This window comes from Lagenorhynchus albirostris, chromosome 14, assembly GCF_949774975.1.
Source record: "Lagenorhynchus albirostris chromosome 14, mLagAlb1.1, whole genome shotgun sequence".
NCBI classification, from domain to species: domain Eukaryota; kingdom Metazoa; phylum Chordata; class Mammalia; order Artiodactyla; family Delphinidae; genus Lagenorhynchus; species Lagenorhynchus albirostris.
In genome coordinates this window covers 16,064,038-16,086,535 of record NC_083108.1, presented here as the reverse complement: position 1 = coordinate 16,086,535, position 22,498 = coordinate 16,064,038, and the positions used below count along the sequence as shown (strand labels likewise).

General features: G+C 48.5%; 1 protein-coding gene across 2 annotated transcripts in view; it reads right to left on the bottom strand.

Annotated features, from left to right (window-relative positions):
- ALPK2 (alpha kinase 2) overlaps positions 1-22,498 on the bottom strand; it is a 128,527-nt gene that overhangs the window by 19,164 nt on the left and 86,865 nt on the right. For both annotated transcript variants that reach the window (XM_060121080.1, XM_060121081.1), the window contains exons 7-11: positions 18,987-19,114; positions 18,851-18,886; positions 14,761-15,035; positions 13,172-13,260; positions 1,507-1,724 (exon numbers count right to left, since the gene is read on the bottom strand). In XM_060121080.1, coding sequence (XP_059977063.1) covers positions 1,507-1,724; positions 13,172-13,260; positions 14,761-15,035; positions 18,851-18,886; positions 18,987-19,114 — 746 coding nt within the window. The remainder of the gene's footprint in view (positions 1-1,506; positions 1,725-13,171; positions 13,261-14,760; positions 15,036-18,850; positions 18,887-18,986; positions 19,115-22,498) is intronic.

The following is a 22,498-nucleotide window of genomic DNA, read 5'->3' as shown; positions in this document are numbered from 1 at the left end:
TGTATAGAGCTTGGGATTCTTATACGTGACAATGTCTGACATTAGTAGGTACTCATTTATAGTTCAGAGTTTTTTCTTAAAGCATTATTATTTGGAAAGGAAAAGGAATAGGAAAGCCCCTGTGGCAGAAGCTGTTGGGACCCTGCCCATCACCCTCACCCTCACCCCTTCCATGCACACAGCTCTAAGTCCAGGTACCACCACCAGCATCTCTTGGCCTGAGAACACGCTCTGATCACAGGCACCTGCTTTGCTCAGCGTGGCTTGCCCATGTGCTGGTGGCAAACGCAGGGGAGTTAACACCCCCATCTAGAACAGCCTGCTGCTGGTAAGTAAAGGGAGTTGGAGTATAAATACCCCTGCTCCCTCACTCCTTGGGTGTGCTAATTCTGAGAAGTGTGTTCTGCCCAGCCTCCCCCGGTTTCCCCAGCAGGCATGAGCTTCAGTAACACAGTGGTAACCGGGTATAAGGTACCCTATTGACTTTCTTTCCCTTCCCTGCCACACTCCCTCAGTCTCCTACCAGTGTTTCCTGGGATCCCCTCCCAAATATTTGCACTTGAACATTTGCGTGCAATAAAGGATTCACCTTGCCTAAATAAAGGATTCGTTTTTTGCCCAACTTTTTGGAGGTAACTCCTAAGCTCTGATAAGAGTGTCCAAAGAGGCTAGAGGCAGAGGTCAGTCTCACGAGCAGGCAGTGACGGCTCCCTAATAAAATCTCTGAACACCAAGTCTCAGGGGAGCTCTCCTGGTTGGCAGTGCCCCCACATCACTGAGGGGGGAAGCACTGTCCCCACGGCTTCACCAGGAGGGGACAAATGGGAATTCCCACCTGGTCTCTCCTGGACTCTTTCCCGTGTGTCTCTTCCCTTGGTTGATTTGAGTATCTTTTCACTATAATAAACCGTAACCATGAACATAATAGCTTTCCTGAGTTCCCTGAGTCCTCCCAGGAAATTAATGAACTTGAGGGTGGTCTTGGGGAAACTGCAACTTTGTCTCAGGGCTGTCTCTGTGGGAAACCTAATTATGACATCCCTACTTCATACAACAAATGTATTCCCCAGAATGTGGGTATAAACTGAAAACATGCTGTAAATTAGCCAGCAGAGCCTGAAATCTAAAGCAACTGTGAAAGATCCTTTCGCCTATTAAGAGTGAATTCTTACATTTTAATTTATCTTTTGGTACATCTGGATTTTCATGTGTACGTCTGAATTTGTGCCTATTGAGGATATAGAGCGCCAGTTTTTGGTTACCTGTTGTAATGGGAAGGTGCTGCTAGAATGAATTATTAAAATGTACTTTGTTACTCCATTGAGTTGCTCGTTTAGGGCTCCTTTGTTGCTTTGTTTCTGATGAGACATTAGTAACACTTTCTGCTGGTGAAGGTGCTTACAGTCTGTACCCAGCAGACCTCTCCCTCTGCCCGCCCCCACCCCCCACCAGGAACATCCCAGGCCCACAGCATCCCTGGAGCCCAGGCCAAGCCACTCTCCTCACCCTGCATGTCTGTGACCAGGAGGCAGCCACTTGTCTTCTGGTAGACCCAGTGCTGGAAGGTGCAACATTTCTGACCAGCCTCCGATTCTCTTCTCAAGAAGTTTATCTCCTTCCCATCCCTGATGGAATACTTCACAAATTCTCCAATCAGCTCTTCCTCCACTGTTGCGTATGGGATATTGTTCTCAGGTCGATGGATAAGGAAAATAGGAATGATCCTGGAAGGGAAGAGAACATGGGCACACGTCGTGTTCTCAGATGGGAATAAAGATGGCGGGGATATTCTATCCTGACCTGGAGGAGTAGGGAGCTGCAGGATAAATCCCTGGGTTCCATCAGCTGTAGACTAAAAATTCCCCCAATCATTGTTCAGTGGATAAAAGGATGTGTTCCTTTTATTTGTTCCTAGAGTTGGTGAGAAACTCCTCCTTGGGATGGAGTTTAATTGCTCATGTAGCAATGAATGTCTTCATTATAGGCATACCTCAATGACCCATTGGTCAGGTGACTAACCTGACCCATCCATCCAGCATCTATCCGCCCTTCCATCCATCCTTCCTTTCAGTCAACAAATATTCATTCAGTGGCTTCTATGTGTCTTCCAGACACTGTTCCAGAAAACAGCAGTAAAGAAAAGAGGCTCTGCTCTCAGGGATCTTACATTTAAATGAAGGAGACAGACAATAAACAAGTGTCTGGTGCCCTGTGCTATATGAAGAAAACTAAAGCAGTGGAGAGGAGAGAGGTAGCACAGGGTGTGGAGGAGGGGTTGCGATTTTATTTAGGGAGGTCAGAGAAGGCCTTGATCGTAAAGGACATTTGAGCAGAGACCTGTAGGAGGTGGGCACGGAGAGAGCCATGAGGACGTCTATGGAAGGAACATTCCAAGTAGAAGGAAGAGCAAAGGGAAGAGGCCCTGGGCAGGAGCATGTGGGGCGTGTTCAAACAGCAGCGAGGGGCCGACGTGGCTGGAGAGCATTGAGCAAGGGGAGCGTGGTGGTTTGCGTGAGGATGGGAGAAAACGGGGAGCTGGACCTTGGGGAATCTGGGCCACTTGAGAAACTTTGCCCTTTGTACTGAGCAGGAACAGAAGCCACTGGAGGGTTCTGGATACAGGAGTGACATGATCAAACTTGCATGTGACAGGGATCACCCTGCCACCCTGCGTGGTATGGAACGTGAAAGGGCAGACGCGGGACACAGGGAGGAGGCCACGTGAGAACGATGGCAGCTGGAGGTGGAGAGGTGATCAGATCCCGCACTGACCCATTCACTGTCACACCACCCTAGATGATTATCCCCAACCTGCTCCTCTCTCCTCAGACCGCCCACGCCTTCTCCCCAGCCTCACTCTCAGATGAGGACCTTGCTTCCTGTTGGACTATGAAAACTGAAACAATGAGAAATTCTCACAGCTACACCCACCACGTGCTCCTGCCTCCCAAGGTCAGTGCCCATGTCCTCTGCCCGCCCACCATCTACAGTGGAGGAGCCCTCCTTGCTGCTACCTGAACCATCTCTCCGCTGGTGCCCTGGATCCCAACCCCTCCCTGATGCTCAAGGATATCGTTCCAGTGACGGTTCCCCACTCTCTCTCTCCCACCAGGGTTTCCCCCTACAGACTCATTCCCAACGGCAACAGGGAGTAATAACTCTACTCAGCCTGTGGACCTCACAGCCCACCCCCACTACCGACTCGCCGTTTACATCAAAACCCAAATCAGTTGTAGACTCACTGTCTCCAATCCCTTCCCTCCCGTTCAGTCCCGAATCCACTCAAAGTGACTTTCCTGCTTAAAGAAGCCTCGGTCAAGGGCACCACAAGCACCATGTTGCTGAGGCTAATTGTCCCTTCTCAGCCCTCATCTCACTCGCCCTCAATGGCACTGGACACTGGATCGCTCACTTCTTTTTAAGACACTTTCCCGTGGCTTCCAGAAACTCACTTCCTCTTGGTTTTCTTTCTGCTTCACTGGCTACTTCCTGTCTCCTTTCCTGGTTCCTCATTTCTCCCCAACCTTTACACCCTGGCACGCGCTGGGATAGCTCTTCTCACTCTGCACACGTTCCCTACTGACCCTCCTTGTTTTAAATATAGTTCATATACCGGCAGTTTCCACATTTCTATCTCCAGCCCAGACCTCTCCCCTTAACTCCCAACTCACATCTCCAGCTGCCTACTCTCCATCTACACTTGATGTCTAAAGGGCGTCTCAAATTTAACATGGCAGGATTTCCCTGCCATGGCACAGTGGTTAAGGATCTGCCTGCCAATGCCGGGGACACAGGTTCAAGACCTGGTCCAGGAAGATCCCACATGCCGCAGAGCAACTAAGCCTGCAAGCCACAACTACTGAGCCCACGTGCCGCAACTACTGAGCCCACGTGCCGCAACTACTGAGCCCACGTGCCGCAACTACTGAGACTACGTGCCACAACTACTGAAGCCCACGCGACTAGAGCCCATGCAACAAGAGAAGCCACCGCAATGAGAAGCCCGCGCACCGCAACGAAGAGTAGCCCCCGCTCGCTGCAACTAGAGAAAGCCCACGCACAGCAACAAAGGCCCAACGCAGCAAAAAAAGAAAGAAAAAAAAAATTTAACATGGCAAAAACTGAACTAGTCATTTGCCTCCACCCCAACGTCTGTAGAGTTGATTGGCAACTCTACCTTTGCATTCTTTCCCTTCAACAAAAATCTGCTGAATAGCTTGTGCCAGGATCTCAAAGATTCAGCGGAGGGGAGACGAGAGACACAGTCCCTGCTTTCCAAGGGCAGTCATTGGGGAGGTGCCCAGAGGAGGGACATCTAACCCCCAACTCCCAGCTAATAAAGACAGTCAGCAGCCAGGTGTGTGTGGCCTGAGTTGTGAAGACTAAGGAGGGATAAGCTGGCAGAGTGGGAGGCAAGAGGGAGAAGCCATCCAACAACTCCACGCCTGTGCTTGGTACCCACAGCTCAGGCTCCCTCCATCCGCACCCGCACAAGCCAGTCCGAGTCCCACGTCCTGGTCCTCTCTGCACCCTACCTGGCCTGGCCTGAAGCTTCCCCGACGCTTCTGAGTTCCACCAAGTGATGCTCTGCCTCCCCCCGGCCCCTTCCCAGATGCAGTTAGTCCAGCACTGAACAGATCTGGTGTCACAACTGCCCATTCCCTTTTGTCACCAGGTGAGGAATAAATTGCATGAGAGCTTGTGAAATGGTATACATGAACCCACCTCACCCACTACTCACCGCAGGAAAATACGTGTACAGCAGGGTCAGCACCCTGTTACCTAGGGACCAGCTCCAGTCAGATGCCTGTTTTCATACAGCCCACAAGAATGGTTTTTACAGATGAACATTTGCAATTGATTGGCTTTTAGGGAACACTAACTCTGAACCCCAAATGTAAGCAAAGTTACTTTAAAAAGTTAGCAAAATGCCACTTAAAAAGAAAGAATTCCATTCTTCTATTAGGATATCTGTATAATTCATCAATAAAGATTTGTAGCTACTGGTTTTCTTTACTGTTACATAAGCATCTACGTAATAGCGTTGATTTTGCCTATGGACCTACACAGCCTAAAATAGTTACTATCCGGCCCTTTGCAGAAAGCGTTTGCCAACCCCTGGTCTCAAGTTTTGTCTTCTGTTGGTGAATTCTTTTGTTTCTTCTCTCTGCCTCAAGGTCACAAACATGTTCTTGTCTCCCCATCTTAAAAACAACCAGCACCGCCCTTCCTTTGGGGGGACTTTGCCCTTAGATTTCATTCTGATTTTCCTTGTTTCCTTCACTTCTTGAAAGGAGCGCCTCCATTTGTATCCATGGCCTCAGTTCCAATTCCCTCTTTGACCCATTACCCCTCATCTTCCAAAGTCCCCGCCTGCTGTGGTCATCCATTCTGATGGCCTCTGATTATTCCCCAGGACCCTTCCGCAGCATCTGACAGTGTGTGTTTAATTTTTATTGGCGTAGAGTTGGCTTACAATGCTGCGTTAGTTTCTGTTGCACAGCAAAGTGGATCAGTTACACATATACATATATCCACTCTCTTTAGATTCTTTTCCCATATAGGCCGTAATAGAGTATTGACTAGAGTTCCCTGTCCAATACGGTAGGTCATTAAATAGATAACTAATAAGCTTCTGACAGTGTTGACCCCTTTTGCCCTCCAGAATCACCCTCTTGCCTGGACTCTGGGGACAGTGTCCCCTCCTGGCTCTTGTTCCACTGACGCTGCCCCTGAGCATTTGTCGGCCCCTGCTCAGCACTGACCCCGAGCCCTGCATGTTCGTGTTTCTCGAGCTTCCATCCTTGGTCCTTCCCTCCCCTTGTTCTATGCACTCTACGCAGGTAAGCCCACCACTCGCACAGTTGCTGTGATCATCCGTCTGCAGATGCCCAGCAAACCAGCGCACTGCCTCCCTTCTCTTTCCGCTCCAGGCTTAGATGATTGAATTGCTGCAGTCTGATGGGCCACAGAGACCACACACCTCAGACTCGGCCCACGCAAAAGTATTCACCTCGCCCTACACCTACGTGAGTCTTCTCCCTGCCTATACTGTCTTCAAGTGGCGGCATTGTCTACCCAGTCTCCCAAGTTCAGAGTCAACCTTCTCTCCCTTTTTACTCGTTCCATGAAGTCTGGTTAAACACACCTACCTACCGAATGTCACGCAAGCCCATTCTTTCCTCTCAAACTCCCCATGGCCATGGCTTAGTTCCACTGTCACTGCCTCTTTCTTGGGCAACAGAAACAACTTTCAGACTGGCCTCACCACGTCCAGCCTCTGGGTCTTGTCCTTGGACATCCACTGCTGACGGACAGATAGCTCTAAGAGCCACGTCCGCACAGAGGATTTTTAGGGCAATGAAACTACTCTGTATGATACATTACAGTTACCATACGTTATAGTATCATTAGACATTTGTCCAAACCCACAGAATGTACAACCCTAAGGTACACTGTGGACTTAGGGTGACGATGATGTGTCAATGTGGATTCAATTATAACAGACGTTCCCGTCTGTTCGGGGATGTTGGTAATGGGGGAGGCTGTGTATGTGTGGAGCCTGAGTGGATATGGGAAATCTGTCCCCTCCATTCAATTTTGCTGTGAACCTAAAACTATTCCAAAGATTAAACCCTATTAAAAACAACAGGGGCTTCCCTGGTGGCGCAGTGGTTGAGAGTCCGCCTGCGATGCAGGGGACATGGGTTCGTGCCCCGGTCCGGGAAGATCCCACATGCCACTGAGCGGCTGGGCCCGTGAGCCATGGCCGCTGAGCCTGCACGTCCAGAGCCTGTGCTCCGCAACGGGAGAGGCCGCGACAGTGAGAGGCCCGCATACTGAAAAACAACAACAACAAGAACAACAACGTGTCTGCTGCGTTGCTCAAGGCTCCCCTGCTGAAAGCTTCTGGTTAGCCCCTGTCTCCCTCTCGCCCCGACGCTCATTAGCTGAGCATTGAAAGTTCTTTGCATTCTGACCCCCAACCTGCCTCTGGCCTCTTTCTCTGCCCCCCTTTTTTCTACCCTGCCAGTACTCTAGATTTACTGAGCATTTTCCATCTCCTTGAAAACCTTCTTTCACAGCTCTTCATTTCTTTCTTTGAACACGCTGTTCCCTTTGCTGGCAGTTCTCCACCCTTGCTCTCCATCTGGCAAACTCCTACTCATTCTTCAACACCCTCCTCCTCCTGGGAGGTTTTCCAGACCCCCTACCTCCTCCATGTCCCCATAACTCCTTGCACTTCATGCCAGCACACTGGGTTTTTGTTTTTTGGGGCTTTTTGTTTTTGTTTTTTGTTTTTTTTTGCAGTATGCGGGCCTCTCGCTGTTGTGGCCTCTCCCATTGTGGAGCACAGGCTCCGGACGCGCAGGATCAGCGGCCATGGCTCACGGGCCCAGCCACTCAGCGGCATGTGAGATCTTCCCAGACCGGGGCATGAACCCGTGTCCCCTGCATCGGCAGGTGGACTCTCAACCACTGCGCCACCAGGGAAGCCCCAGCACACTGGGTTTTGTCCTACATGCCTTGCACTCTCACTGGCTGTGAGGCGCAAGAACCATTGCGTTTTCTTTGTATTCGTTAAGTGCCCATCACCTAGCACGGAACAAAGCCTGGCGCATGGTACATGCACAGTGTTTGGCACAAATGAATGAATGTTTATATAGGACAAAGTTTCTCAGTCTCAGCATTATTGAACTTTGGGGCCAGATAATTCCTCATTGTGGGGCTGTCCTGTGCATTATAGGATGTTTAGCAACACCTCTGGCCGCTTCTCACTAGAGGCCAGTAGCACCCCTCCCAGTCACAACCATTAAACTGATACAGGATCTGATCTGACAAACTTGTAGATAGTCAGAGAAGAGGTCACCTAGTTAAGTGTTGATCACACAGATGTCATTTTCAAGGACTTAAAGTAGAAATCATGATAGCCACCCCAAGGACAAGGTAAGATGCTGATGTTTTGATGTTCATGAATGTAAAAAATATTTTTAATACAGATTATTTGTCAAATGGGTAAACAAATAGGTATAAGTCCCTAATGCAGGCCCCTAACAACTGTCGATATATTTAAAGGCTCAGAAAGTAGGCTTCTGGAAGGGTCTAAGTGCCACACACACACACACAAAAACATTAATGGTGTGACAGCCCCCTGCGTCCAGTGATGGTCACCTGGGTTGGGGAGGGGAATGGCTGGTGTCAGTTCTCTTAGTAAAACCACACAGAGAGCCCTATCATGAAAAGGCCTCAGAAGTGGCCCAGGTTTTGCGTCAGAATGTCTACGGGTAAAGATATAGAACAATTCTGCAACACTCAGTAACCAAATCCAAGCTTAAGAAAAGTCATAAGGGCAGCAGGGCCGGTGGCCTCCCTTCTCCCTTCAAAAATACTACCACAGACACTACCATCATTTCTCTCTCTGTGGGGACGTGAGTCCCCTTTTCCAGTGAGATGAGGGTGAAGGCCTCTTACTCTGAAGGGAGGCTTGAGTTGGGCACCCCGGCCGGGTCTGCACTCACACCACAGGGCGCCGCCTGCTTCCCCAGGGGTGAGAACAGAGCAGAGAGGATTCTCCCAGAGCATGGAGAGCATCCGGGCCTGTGCTGTTTCCACCCACATCCTGCCTCCTCCTGGGAGTTCAGCTGGAGGCTACACACAGGTGTCTGAGTCAAAGATTGTTGGGAAAACATTTTTATATTAAACAGACAAAATTCAAGTGAATTTTAAAGACACAAAAGGTAACGTTTCAAAGAAACGACTCTGCAGGCAGATTACTTCAGATTAAGCCCCCAGAGCTTTTGAAGGGAACATATTTACCCTCCTCTGCCATTTACGAGTATTTCCTTGAGAAAATGTGAGGAGGATGCCTCCTTTCCCGCCCCATCTCTCTCGGGAGCATTTCTGGACCAGGACAATGTCCTTTGAGACACCAAGTGGCCGACCCTTCAAACACCAACGTTCTCTGATTACTAATCACGGCGGGAGTCATTTTAAGCACTATTTCTACTTCTAGGATGAAAGCGTTTGTGTCTTCTTTTATCAAAGAAATGTCAAGTATTAGCCAGTGGGCTGGTGGGCCCACCTGGGGCAGTGGGCCCTTCCCAGCACCCCTGAAATCAGCCTGGGGTGTCCCCAGCCTCCCTCTGACAACTTGGTCATTTCTGCAGGATTTGGGGCATCCAGGTTGCCTCCTGAGGACGCCCTGAAGACAGCTGGCCACTGACCCTGCCGCAGGGCAAAAGGGTGTTCAGGGTTGACCTGGGTTCTTATTCGTTCCATAGCCCTAAAAACCAGAGATGGAGCTGGCCGTGATTCAGGGTGGTAACTAGGCATGGTCCCTGCCCAGGGGGATCCTTTGCATGAAGAACGCTGACTCTACTGTCATTCACAAATTCAAAACCGGAAGCTGCCGGAAGGCGGAGGGTTTTCTCTTCTAGACCCACCCGCCCAGAAAAGGGAAGCGTAGGGCCAGCTTCGCGGTCTGGAAATAAACACATCCCCACCCCAGGCAGGCCAACCCCCCAGCCTCGCGCCCCGGATCTGCAGAGGAGCCTGAGGCATGGCGGGGAACCCGCTGGCCGCCCTCCCTTGGCTCGCCGCCTGGGAGCCCTTTCCCCTCACTGGCTGCCTCCTTGCAGGGATCAGGCTGAGGCCCTCCCCCCTTTGTTCTGCCCCTCCCCTCACAGCCATCTGCCAAGTGGCCACGTCTCCGTGGGCCCTGCATGTCCTCCCTGCCCAGCGGAGCATCTAGAGGCTGACGGGTGGGCGTCCGAATCATTCCCACCCCTCCAGAGACACACGCGCCCCCCCGTGCCCTCTCCTCTCAAACCCCGCTCACTTACACCTTTGCTCACGTGGTTTCAGGCACAGAGGCCTTTGAGGAAGCCGCGTGGACCTTAGGCCAGGGGCCGTTTCAGAAGTAAGGAGAGTCCTCGTGCTCAGAAAGGAAGTCAAGGTTGGTGAAACGGAGAGAGCAAACGAACAGGAGAGGAACTCCGGAGTCACAGAAAGAACATGCAAGCTGCAAATTCAAATCGACGTCAGCAGAAGCGGCAGAGGAACGGGGGCTTCTGCTGAACCAAATACACAGGCAGACTCGGCGAAGGGGACCCAAAGAAATGATCTGTGAAAAATGACAAAGCTTCCTGTCCACAAGAGATGCCACAGTGTTGTGACAGCCTAAGACCTCAGAAGAAGACACCCATACCTCCCTTACCTTCTAACCTGCCCCCCCCCCCACGCCGTCAGCCTGATTCACCAAGACGTTTTGCAGGCTTGGCACCAGCGATTACCACTGAGAACCAGAGGCCAGAAGTGAGACGGACAGAAGCAGCCCTGTGAGCTGTTCACCTTCCTCCAAAAGCATTCCTGCCACAGCAGAAGAGGCCAGGATCCTATCAGCATGCCGAAGATAAAAGATAGACAAGGGGGAGCTGCCTCTGGAAAGTGCTGATAAAAAGATGTCTTTTGATGGGACCAATTCTCCTAAAGTGGCTGCTCCTCCTGAGGAGGGGGCACCCGCCCTTGAAGACCTACTGCTCTCCTTGAGGGAGTTAATACAATCGTGTCAACTGCTGACCCAGAGGCTGTGCTTGCTTCCTGGAGCAGAACTGTAGCCGGGCCGAGAAGACAGACTCAGCGGAATCACAGGAGGCCGGTGTGGTCAGGTGGTGCGTGGTCCACGGGCGAAGTCTCCCCGCTCCCCCACTAGGACTGGGCTCATTACAGTTTCATGCCGGACAGGCTTGGGTTCTTGAAAAACCGAGGAGGGGCTCTGCACTCCTCCCTTCCTGCCGGCAATTTTCCACCCAACACCTGGGGGAACCACACGCTGCGCCCTGAGTGTGTTCGTAGGAATCAAGCATTAGCGAAAAGCCCGCGGTGAGGCCACACCACCCGGAAAAAGGGTTCAGCTATAATGATAGTTAACGACAGAGAAGTGACTACAGTCCACTCCGTGGTGCCCCTTGACAGCTGAACTGTGGGCCGCTCCATGCTTCCTGCTTACAGCGGGACACAGCCTGGCCGTCGCATGGGGAAAAAAAAGCCTGTGAACTACCTGACAGGAAGCCACGGTGGAAGTGGCTCTCTCTGCAAAGAGCCCCGGCCCTAAGAGGGCAGAGAAGGAAGGAGATGAGACATTTTACAAATATGAACTCACTGAATGGAATTAATTTACCTGAAAGGGGCTCCGATAAGTTTCTACACTGGGGAAGACGGCGCTTATAGACAAAACCTGAAACTTGGTTATGTTCACCTTAACCAATATTCAAACCTATCATCGCCAGGAATGGTTCAAACAGAAATGTGTCTTCTGATGTGACACAGTATATCACTGACAATCTTCTTGCCAAAAAGATGTAATATGCATCGCTTCACAAGGAAGCAATCAGTCCTGATTATCCTGTTGTCCCGGCATAATTAAGAGACCCCCTTGTTTGGCGTAGCAGTCTCTTAGACATAGCTATATGTAAATATTCAGAGCTATGCACTTAAGATGTCTATTTTTACTTTAAGTTTTATACATAATTTTTTAAGTGTCCTGGAATGAATGGTAAGTTACAGTTCCTCTAGTAAAAAGGGTGGTTTTGGAATAATTGGGGAAATTTTAATATAGATTGCATATTAGGTGATACTATAGCAATGTTAAATGTGTTGGTTTTGATAGCTATTGTGGTTATATAGGAATATGTACACAGAATCTACAGAAAGAATATTGAATTAACTATTAACAATTGGTCAATGAGGTGCAAAATATACAGGTGTTATACCAACTTTTGTTTCAAAAGTTTTTAAAGTTAAAAAAAAAAAAAGAATGCTGTGTGTTTCCAGTATAGGATCCTGATTTTGGTTCAGTGAACATGGAATCAGGCACAGATGCCCTTTTTTGGACTCTTATCCCTCCATGTACTGTCCTCGTCCATGAGTTCACAAATCCTCCCACAGTAAGGAAGGAAACGTATTTGGATACCAAAACATCCTCATCTGTCTCCAGGGCGGTGACAGATTTACTCGGAAGCTGATTAAGCCCTTGTCCTTCACCCGCACAGACCCTTTCCAAGTCCCTGGACACGTCTTGATATTCATAATTGTGTTCTTTTCCTTAGAAAAGCCCCCAAGTTGTGTAATGAGTCAAGCTGCACAAAGCTTGGGTGTGCCCCTGCGGGAGGGCGCTGTGGTTCCACGCCTGGTGGACTGATTACGGGTGGATTCTTCCTCCTCAAGGAGGAACTGAAGAGGACAGAGCAGGAAGAGGGGGCTGGAGAAGCAAGAACAGGACGAGTTCTCATGACAACCCAGTCCAGATTGCCGTCTTAGCGTACTTAACAGAAACGCAATTGAAAGTGGTTTTCTTTGCATTATGTTAATTTTTCTTGAAGTTGCTGAGAACTGTTTGTATACTAAGTATGTTAAGCATTTCTTGGAGAAGAACAGCAAGCATGAGACTTTATACATGGAGTGTCCAACATACCACCTCAGGGTTGTTTTTTTTTTTCCATTTCGTGAGTTAACAGAGATAATGCAGACAAGAGTCGCCTCCTTCCTTCCTCTCCTTTCCCAGTTTCTACTCATATGTAAATGACTGGTCTGTCTGAAGTTTCCACCGTGCACTGCCACAGCCCTTTCTCTTCCCCTTTATGATCTCAACCAGATAAGCAGATCAGTAAATACAAGCTCCAGACACCCCAACATATGCTTGTGCCAATCGATATTTAGTCAACGAGTGGATAAAAGTCAGTGTAGTTTACCTCTGTAGGGTTCCAGGAATCGGGTACTATGCTCCTATGTTCCTGATCTCCCAGCTCATTCTTCCCTGACACACCACCATATTTATTTTCATCACAGGACTCCTGTTCTATTTGTTTATGGTTTAGACAATGTCATGCCCATGGGAGTAGGTACATTTTTCTATGTAACATGGTATATGCGTTTATTTAATTATTCCATCCATACACACATTTACTGAAATATCTAGCAAGTCTTTTTCTGCAAGCCTCTGGTGACTCAGTGAAGAATAGGATAGCAGCTGTGTGTGCCCTCTTAGAGCTTACAGACGACACCAGTTGAAATGTGTGTCCTACTGTTTCTCCTCACCCTCTCATACCTCAGTGCCCTGCAAGTCCCGCAACAGATTGGGGGGCGGGGGGGACACAAGGGGGGTCATACTCACTCTGGCACATCTCCAAAGCCTTCCAGAGGCTGCGCTTCAGCGGCGTAGATCTTGGCGTAGTATCTGGCGGTATTTTGAACGTAGCACTCCTAGATCACCCAAGTACATGGGAAAGCCCAGTGATTAGAAGAAATTCAGAGAGCATTGCCCAGTAAGGCTCAAATTTCCCAATATAGGTTAAGCCAATGGATTTCCAAACCCATCCCTTCGTTGGGGGCACAGAAGCAACAGTGAATGTAGCCTACAGCTGGCCACTTGCAGGGGAGCTCTGAGATTTGAAGGACACATCCGGGTGAAGGTCAAGTGGTCTCTAGGGCTAGGTGTCCCTGAACTATGAAATTTCTAGAACCCGCATGGCTGAAGTTCACCCCTGAGCTAAGGGGACTGGTCCCTGGGCAGGATGTCAGATAGAGCGTGGGGACTGTTGGATTTCCCATGAGCTGCCCCATCTGAGGTTCTTCTTCAAAGGTGTAAACTTGAGCTGTAAGTAATGAACACCTTGCCAAGATTGTTGGCTTAGAAAAGCCCTACAGAGTGGAAAGCAGAATCCAGTTCGCTTTTCCTAAGTGGGAGTCTGGAGTCTGGAGGATTTTCCATGACTGGGCCAGATGGTACTTGAAATGGAAGGAATATTCAGTGAAAGAGAAGAACAAAGGAGGAGAAAGGAGTACAATTGCCAAAGCCTATGCTCAGAGAAGAGGGGTTGTCTTCATAAGTACCAAGTCCCACACGGCATTGCCACATCTGAGATGACCGTGGAGGGACAGTGTTTGAGAGCACCCAAGAGACTCATCTGAGTCTAGCTTATTCGTTTTATAGGTTAAAAAAAAAATTTCAGAACGCACCTAGTTTGTGAAAGAGCTAGACCCAGCTCTCCTGAAAGCTTGGCCAGCGCTGGCGTGGACTGAAAAGCATGGATGGGGGGTGGGGGAGGGGTGGTGATGCAGGGGGAGAAGATAGTGTTTTCCTCCCCTCCCCTCTTGCCTCAAGGGTCCTACGACTCAGTAACACAGGAGGGAACTTAGGTAGAGACTTGGGTCAATCTCCCTTCATAGCTGATGGGTGGACATTGAACCTAACTCAGGAAGGCAGGAAACAGGACAGACGTTAACCCTTCTGAATATTCCCACCCTCCTTCCTCTTCCCTAAAACAAACCGAAACACTCCAGAAACTCCCGTTGATTTTGGCTGTCCTTGAGGATCCCTGGGAATCCTGGCATCCACTGTAATTTGGACACCCCACTTCCCATGTCATTCTGAGTCCAGGTAGATTCAAACCCCTAGGGGTCTGATGGGGCTTCCTAGGAAGCCTTCCTAGAAGTGATCCCAGCCCAGGTAGGAACTGGTGAGACGCCCCCAGACATAGACTAGTCCCAACTGGCTGGCACGAGGCCAAGAAATCATTCAGAGGCTGAGATGTGATCTCCAGCATTTAGCCTCAATCTAGTGACTCCCTCATAAACATGCCCCAAAGGGAGAGAGACACCCTCTTGGAGACACCCCCATCGATTCTGAGTCTGATTTTCATCTCAGGGTATCATGGGTCCGTCTCACACCTCAAGCAGCACTTTCAGGCCAGTTGGACCCACCTGGGCGGCGAGTTTGTAGTTCCTCTGAATGAGCTCATCATTGTTTCTGGTCCCGTAGGCAACAGCGTTGTGCACCTTGAGCACACAGGTGTGGCCGGGCTTGAAGACTGGTGTGAGGCCCTGCATCACTTTGCTGCGGAAGGCTTTCCGGTGGACCCCTTCCCCAAAGTGCAACTCCTCCGTGGCGATCTGACCGCGCAGACGGCCCCCGAAGTAGCTGTCGCTGAGGAAGTCTCCTCCGAAGATGAGTTGGCTGAATTCAATCTCTTCGTATACTAAAGATATAACACAACTTCCGTTGGACAGGAACATCCCCCAATCCGGCTCCTTGGCTAACAAGCATTCCCACACAGGGACAACGACAAGGTTGGCCTACAAAATCTAGGAGGGGGAACCACGCTAACTCCCAACAGAGGCATAGCTCGAAGGGGAGATGATTCACTGAGGATGTAGAAGATAGAGGTGAGGCCCCAGTGGATCGGATGAGAGGGGAACAGACGTGGCTTGGATGAGAGGGGAACAGACGTGGCTCGGATGAGAGGGGAACAGAAGTGGATTGGATGAGAGGGGGAACAGAACTGGGGAGACCAGGAAAGGAACTGTAGACAGACCCAGAAAACGTGAACAGAATCATGCAAGGTGATTCAAGGCAAGTTGAAAAGACAGATGAAATGTAGAAGAGGGAGGAGGTACCAGTTGTAAGACTGATCTGCTAGATCACTGATCTGCCGATCAATGTTTCCCAATCTTTTTTTTTTCATTGTTGACTTCTGCAAGGATTCTTTTTAGTCTTTTCCCCCCCAGTTGCTCCACAGAAAATTTTAATACCACAGATGTACTGTGTATCTGGTATGGCTATCTGTGCTTAACACACAAAAATAAGTTTTCTTTTGCCTCCCCAAGACCCAGTTTTGTCCTCTTGGAGGTGATACTGCCTCTGTTAAGAATGACTGTGGTAGTCATAAGAAATAAGTGGGAAAAAACCAAAACAAGTAAAAAGAACTCCCTCTGAAGGGGAGTTGAAAAAAGGTAGAATCATTCTGGATCTACTTGTAAAAAGTACTGAGTTTTCTATCAGCTGTTTGAGTTGATTCTGCATGTGTTTCAGATGACAATCAATTCGATCAGAACGTTGCGTTTTACACTAGAGATGACCAAGTCAGACTTCTGATTGGCTGAGAGAGAAAATAAGATGGCTTTCAATGAAATAAGATTGTTTAGATTGTAAAAAAGCCACCTTCCACTCCTCAAAAGTCGATGAAAACTCATCTTTCTGAGATAGACATCATCTATCTGGTTGTGTGAAAATCCCACTTCACCTTTCTATTTAGAATATTTAGCAAAATATTTTTCTCTTTGAAAAATACTTTCCAATCATATGTTTTAAGGGCAGCCTATGACCAACGTGATTAGTTAAAAGTATAAGGAAACAGACTGTTCTTAAAGGGTATTGATTAGTGTCTAGACCTAGTTATGTCAGAAAGAAAGGAGGCAGGTAGGGGATTTTCAAATAGAAAAAGGAGGTGAAAGTGTCAGTGAAAGAGTATCCAGAGAGTTGCTCCAAGGCAACTCTTTCACAAGGGCTAGCAGAATGCCCCTGAAGACTAACCTATTTGGGGTTTAGAGAGAATGGGGGCAGAGGAACAGGAAAGCAGGTAGGTGAATGGGACATTTTCCCACATAAATTTTAAAGGAGATAGGATGAAATCTGTGAAAGAGCTAAGTAATAGAATGAGAAAGTTATAGAGAAGAGTAGAGTTTAAGTTAAATTTTAGAATTAGGTAATGAAATGGAGAGGGAATGCTACTTATACAACCCAAATCTTAATTCTAGTTACATGACTGATGAACAATTTTGCCCCCAAGACCTCTGAGAGAATACAGGAAATGCTTTATGTATGTACACCAGAGCCCAGTAAATCGGAGCTATGTTTACCACATTGTTTTCCTTCAAAAGTCCCAACGTTTCTAAAATTCAATTGTTCTTGAAAGTTAAAAGTTTGTGTATTTTAAAATTCAAATTTAATTAACTAAAGACAAAAGTTGTTCCAGACTCTCTGCTTAGTAATGGAAAGGAATATTTTTAGTGCCGTACTGTATAGGGATGGGCGTATGTGTGGGGATGAGTAATTTTCCCTAAATACACGACATGCATGCACTCCACCATCCTCGATAATCCTGTCCATAATTTCCAGAAATGTCCACTTAACCAGGATAAAACAATGCAAGAAAAATACATCTTAGAATTTTTCTTTGAAAGCCGCGCGTGCCACCATTAAGTTGTGCCTTATTTGAATCATTCACTTGGGGCTTTTATTCGACTTTTAGTTAGTGATCAATTTGTAAAATGTTATATGTTCCTCCTCTAGAGATTTAAATAAAATATCTAGTGAGAGATTCCTCCAGATAAGAAAGGTGATAAAGCGGTCATTGGAAACTTCTTCATCTGAAGGTACCTGGAAAGGCAGAGGAAGGTATGGCCTCCCCAGCCCAGTGAGCCATTGAAACTGGACCCACAGTCTCATGGAGAAGCAGCTGGCAGAAGGTGATGTCTTCAGGGTCTAGACCCCAACCCAATGGTGAGAGTCACAGGGCTACAATAGCGGTGACCAGTACCTCATCCTCACCGGGGTCTCATTCCTGACTGGTAAAGCCTTGAGAAACGAGTCTCTGCAAACCTAAACTAACCAGGTCAGAGCAGGAATCTGGGATGGGATGCCAAGTGATGCTAAGCAGCTGATGAAACAGAGAAACCTTCCTTCTGAAGGTCATTTTGGTTTTCGATATAAGAAAGGACATTCTTTTGCATATTTAGATTCTTGGGGGGATGGGGACAGATATAGGGAGGGATTTTAAATTACACAAGTACATGACACACTAAAGACATGTAACATTTGAGTGGTTTGTGAAGAGTTGGTATTTAAGTCTGTTGTTTTGGATAAATATCACAGCATTTGCTAGACCGTTTCTAAGTCGAGATCCCAGCTCCTCGCCTTTAATTACTAGACGTTACTGCATCTCGATCTGTACTGTCTTGCTTTCACAGAGGTTTCAGGGTTTTTATTTGCCTTAAAAGAAAATCAGCACATACAGTGTACACTAGCCGTTTAAACTTGGCCATGATGAGAGTATCTGCACCACATAAATTGGAAAACTGTACAAATCAGGGCCTCCCCAACCTCCTGGCAGGTTGTTAAAAGTTTGGCAGCAGATCACTGGGTGCGGATGGGCTCGTGTGTTGGGGACGGATAATTTTCCCCAAGAGGAAATACATGACCAGCATGGACTCAGTGGGTGGCCCAGAGGCAGCCTGAACGTCCAAGGGCAGCTGGTAGCTTGTTGCTACACCAGGAGTGCACAAGTGCCAAAGGAAAGCACAAAAATCCATCTCCCGTTTCCACTAGGATGCAAACGAATGCACTTATTCTCCTAGACACCTGACTCTTTGGGAATCTGCTCAGCTAGTCGAACTGAAAAGTAAAACAGCTGGGGAAACAAAACATGCCGTGTGACGTAGAGAACAAACGTAGGGACACCAAGTGGGGAAAGCGGGCGGGGGTGAGGGTGTGTGATGAACTGGGAGATTGGGATTGACGTGTATACACGGACGTGTATAAAACTGATGACTAATAAGAATCTGCTGTATAAAAAAAAAAATTCAAAAACAAAGATAAGAGATAACAAGTGTTGGTGAGAATGTGGAGAAAAGAAAACCCTTAAAACAAACAAACCAACCATGCTGTGTACGTGCCAGAGGTTGAAAAACCCCGTGCAGACGGGCTGGATGCAAGCCTGGTGCTCCACAGAGAAAGTCTAACCCCAAAGTGCCCCCCGCCCCCTCGCCAACACGGTCCCAACAACTGCACAGTCTGCTCTCTTTAATAATTCACTTCCGGACCTCTGGAGCCTAACGCACTCGTCACAGGCCCTGTAGTCAGGTTGAAATAGCTTATGGATTCGTTTCCCAGGCATTCCTGAGCTCTCTCCTACTTGGTTCAAAGAGTCGACGGGAATGTTGCTTCTACCATTGCCTATATTTCATGCTTTAGGATGCACCCGTTTCCTCTGACGTCCAGCTCAGGTTTGCTTACCTTTAACATCTGGGTGACTTGAAAGTTGTTTGAGAACTGGAAGATGACAGAGAAGAGAACGCCTTCAGTACAAAGCAGCATTCTGAACTGGTGGGGGCTAGCGGTTTTCACTGGAAACGGCAAAGCTGAGGTTTACCTTCTGTGGTGAGGTGAAATTCCGTAGTCACTTGCCCGTAACCGTTCTTGATACAGCAGGAATAGAGGCCCTGGTCCTTCTGACTGGCTTGAAGGATGGCCAAGGACACAGTGGAGCTGTCTCCTGCTCTGCAGTGGGGGACATGAACGTGGGCACGCATCATCATTCGGAAGTTGCACTTTTCTAACAGGAGAAAGAAACGAACGCTTCCCTGCCCTCGTGAGGTCAGCCAACGGGCTGGCTGAAGGACAAGATTGTGATCAGCTGTTAAAGCTAACTTATTTGTAGGAGACGATCAGCGCGGTTTTGCTTCACAGCCTCCCTTCATTATGCAATATGAATGCACGGAAACACCTGGGAGGTTTGACTGCCATTAGTAGAGCAGAGAATGGAAAATGTGAATTCTGGGGGCTTTCGTTAACATTTCTGCTCAGAATTCCTCAGTTGTGTTACTAATCCAGGTGTCCTGGGCTCAAAGGAAACCTGAAAGTTCCAAACCCAGACACAGTAAGAGACAACAGAAAGGGGGTCTTTGTTGTATATAAGGACTCATGGGCTGGAGACTTTAATAGTGTGCTCCCCTCGCAAAGACCATCCATCCGTCTGCCCACCCAATCTCACGTTCCAGGACTGTGCTCTAAACAGAAAAACGTGGTGGTGACAATGACGACGGTCATGGCTCATGTGTATTGAGCACTTGGTATGTGTCAGGCATTGTGCCCATCACTTCAAGGACTATTCCATGCCATCCTTGGAGCAATCTAACAAATACCATTACTGTCCGCAGTTCACAGAAGAGGAAACAGAGGCACAGTGAGATTAAGCAAGGGGCCTAAGGTCACACAGCTGATAAGAGTAGACTCAGGACTTAAACCAGATAACCTGACTCTGGAACCCTCCTCTTGACTGTGATAAGCTGCCTCTAAGTGATGTGTGATCCCTGCCCTCAAATCGGGGATAATTGAGATTAGAGTTAAAGCCACAATCTTTGTTCCAAAGTCTCAAACAGAAAATTTACTTTGCAGCCAAAAAAATACTCAAATAGTATTCTAGTTTTGTTCTATACGGTGAATTTTGTTAGACATTCACCAAGGTCACGTGTGTGCAGTGTACGTTTTGGTTCATTTCACAATTCAACAGCAAAATCCATTCATCTCAGTTGGCAGAGTCAACAGAAGTCTTCGTTATCGTTCAGCTTTTCAGTAGACTTCAAGCCTCCGACGTACACATGCCTCTTCTGGAATGGACCCGTGGCTTAAAACACAGTCCACTAAATCATAATACTTCCTCCAAGCGCATCCTGAATGTATGGTTGAAAGTGGACGTGAACAAGCCCAGTTATAAGGGGAAGACTTCCTGGACAGGCTGCCAAATACCAAGACACACCGGGGGGAGGGGCGGGGGGCGTGCCGTATCCTCCTCCAGCGGCCTGTTGATCAGCACAGCGTTTGTGGCCCTGAAAGGGGCAGTCAAGATCGGCCAGAAAGGCTGGCGGCTGAACTAGAATGGTCCCGTGACAAGTTCCTTCCGGCCAAGAAATCCTGACGCTTGGCACAGAATCTCGGTGGCCTTTTTCTGTCTTGGCCCACAGAGGCCTTCTTCTACGAGGGGTAGCTGAGGAGTCACAAAGACCTGGATTCAAATCCTGAGCTGAGCTCTGGTCTCTCGCCCTCAGTTTCCTCGTCTGGGAAAGAGGAAAGAGCAAGATCCCCTCCTGGGTGTGCATGAGTAGCAACTGACACCTGTCACGTGAAGCCTGACTGAGGGGTCTAGTCTGGGGAGTGGCCATGAGCCATCAGCGGGGGTCAGCTGCTGTGTGCCCAGTACCGGGGGATCTGGTGATGGGGACAAAGGCACAGTCTTCACCCGTGAGGGTCTTCCAGTCTGGGAGGAGATAGACACACAGAAAATACCCATATAAACTGTGAGAAGTGAAAAGAAGTGGTCTTGCACCTTTTTGAATCAATAGGGGGAAAGCTCGGTTTCGTATTCTTTTACCCTGTAAGGGACACAGGTTTTTGCTTTTAGGGGGAGGAACGGCCAAATGCACAAAGGGCCAAACGGGAGTGGAGCGTAGCTGGGGAGACAAGTGCAAGCAAAAGAAGCTCCAAGTGTGACCGGAGTTAACACAGCCAAGAACTCAATCGGCCGGAGGGGAAGGGCATCTAAACGGGGGGCTTCTCAGAAGAGCCCAGAATCCATCAGCAGCCCCAGGGAGCAGGGATGAGGACTGCCAGCACCCGGTGCCCACCTTCCAACCTGGGTGGAGACGTCCTTCCAACGGCCAACCAAGGAGAACCTGCCTCTGATGGCAGCCAGCTCTTCCCTCCCTGCTTGTCCGGCAGCAATGATGTGATCTGTGCTCAGCTTTCAGCCAACCCACTCGATGGGGACAGTGGCCCTTTCTAACGCCCAGGCCACTCCCAAGCACCTCTCTCCCCAGAGTGGAGGATGGGTTCCTGGTTACCAAGGAGGTGCTGACGGCCAAGGTAGCAGTGAAGGGTGCCACTTGAGATCTTCTTGGAGCCATTGCACAAGCTACCACTTTCTTCTTGGTTTCCTCAGAGAACGTTCACCTTGCCCTAGCCACAGGCACGTGTCCTGACACCTAATTTCCGAAATTTAGCCTATTAAGGAAAAGTATCCTAAACCTGGGGACAAAGGTGAAAGGATGATTGAGTGTCCTTTGTGTGTCACTGGTTAATGGGCTCACCCAAGGAGAAGTTAGTTATAGCAGATGCTCCTCTGTCGGACTTTGCTATTTACTCTTTAAACATCTTTGTAAGATGTTACAGAAAAACCCGAACGAACTTTTTGGTCAACCCAATAGAACCCACCCAGTTATAACTTCTCCTGGACAGAAACCTACAAAAGATAACTCCCAAGGTTTATTACCTGTTGAACATTAACAAGTTTCGTATCCATTTGCAAACATTCCAGCATTCTTTTGCCTGATTAACTGTATAAATCCATTCCTCAGATGTTCCTTTAAACAGCTTTCCCATCTTACTCATTATTTAATGAGTTAGAGAAGGAAGATCTTTGTCACATGTTCCTGTTACATTTGTTTGACAGATCAACTTTTTGATAACTATATCTTGACAAGGCAGTGAGAGATTTCTTGGAGGGACATGTAAAGGAAACATGCAGGGCTTCCCTGGTGGCGCAGTGGTTGAGAGTCCGCCTGCCGATGCAGGGGACACGGGTTCGTGCCCCGGCCCGGGAGGATCCCACATGCCGCGGAGCGGCTGGGCCCGTGAGCCATGGCCGCTGAGCCTGCACGTCCGGAGCCTGTGCTCCGCAACGGGAGAGGCCACAACAGTGAGAGGCCCACGTACCACAAAAAAAAAAAAAAAAAAAAGGAAACATGCAACCGGAATTAGGGGTGAAAATTTGATAACGTTTGAAAATCCACCTGAAATATAAATGACTTAATATCAAAGGAGTTATGACTCCCAAATCTCCAGTGGTAGCACAGGGAGGGCACATGGGTGCGCCTAAGCCAGACAGTG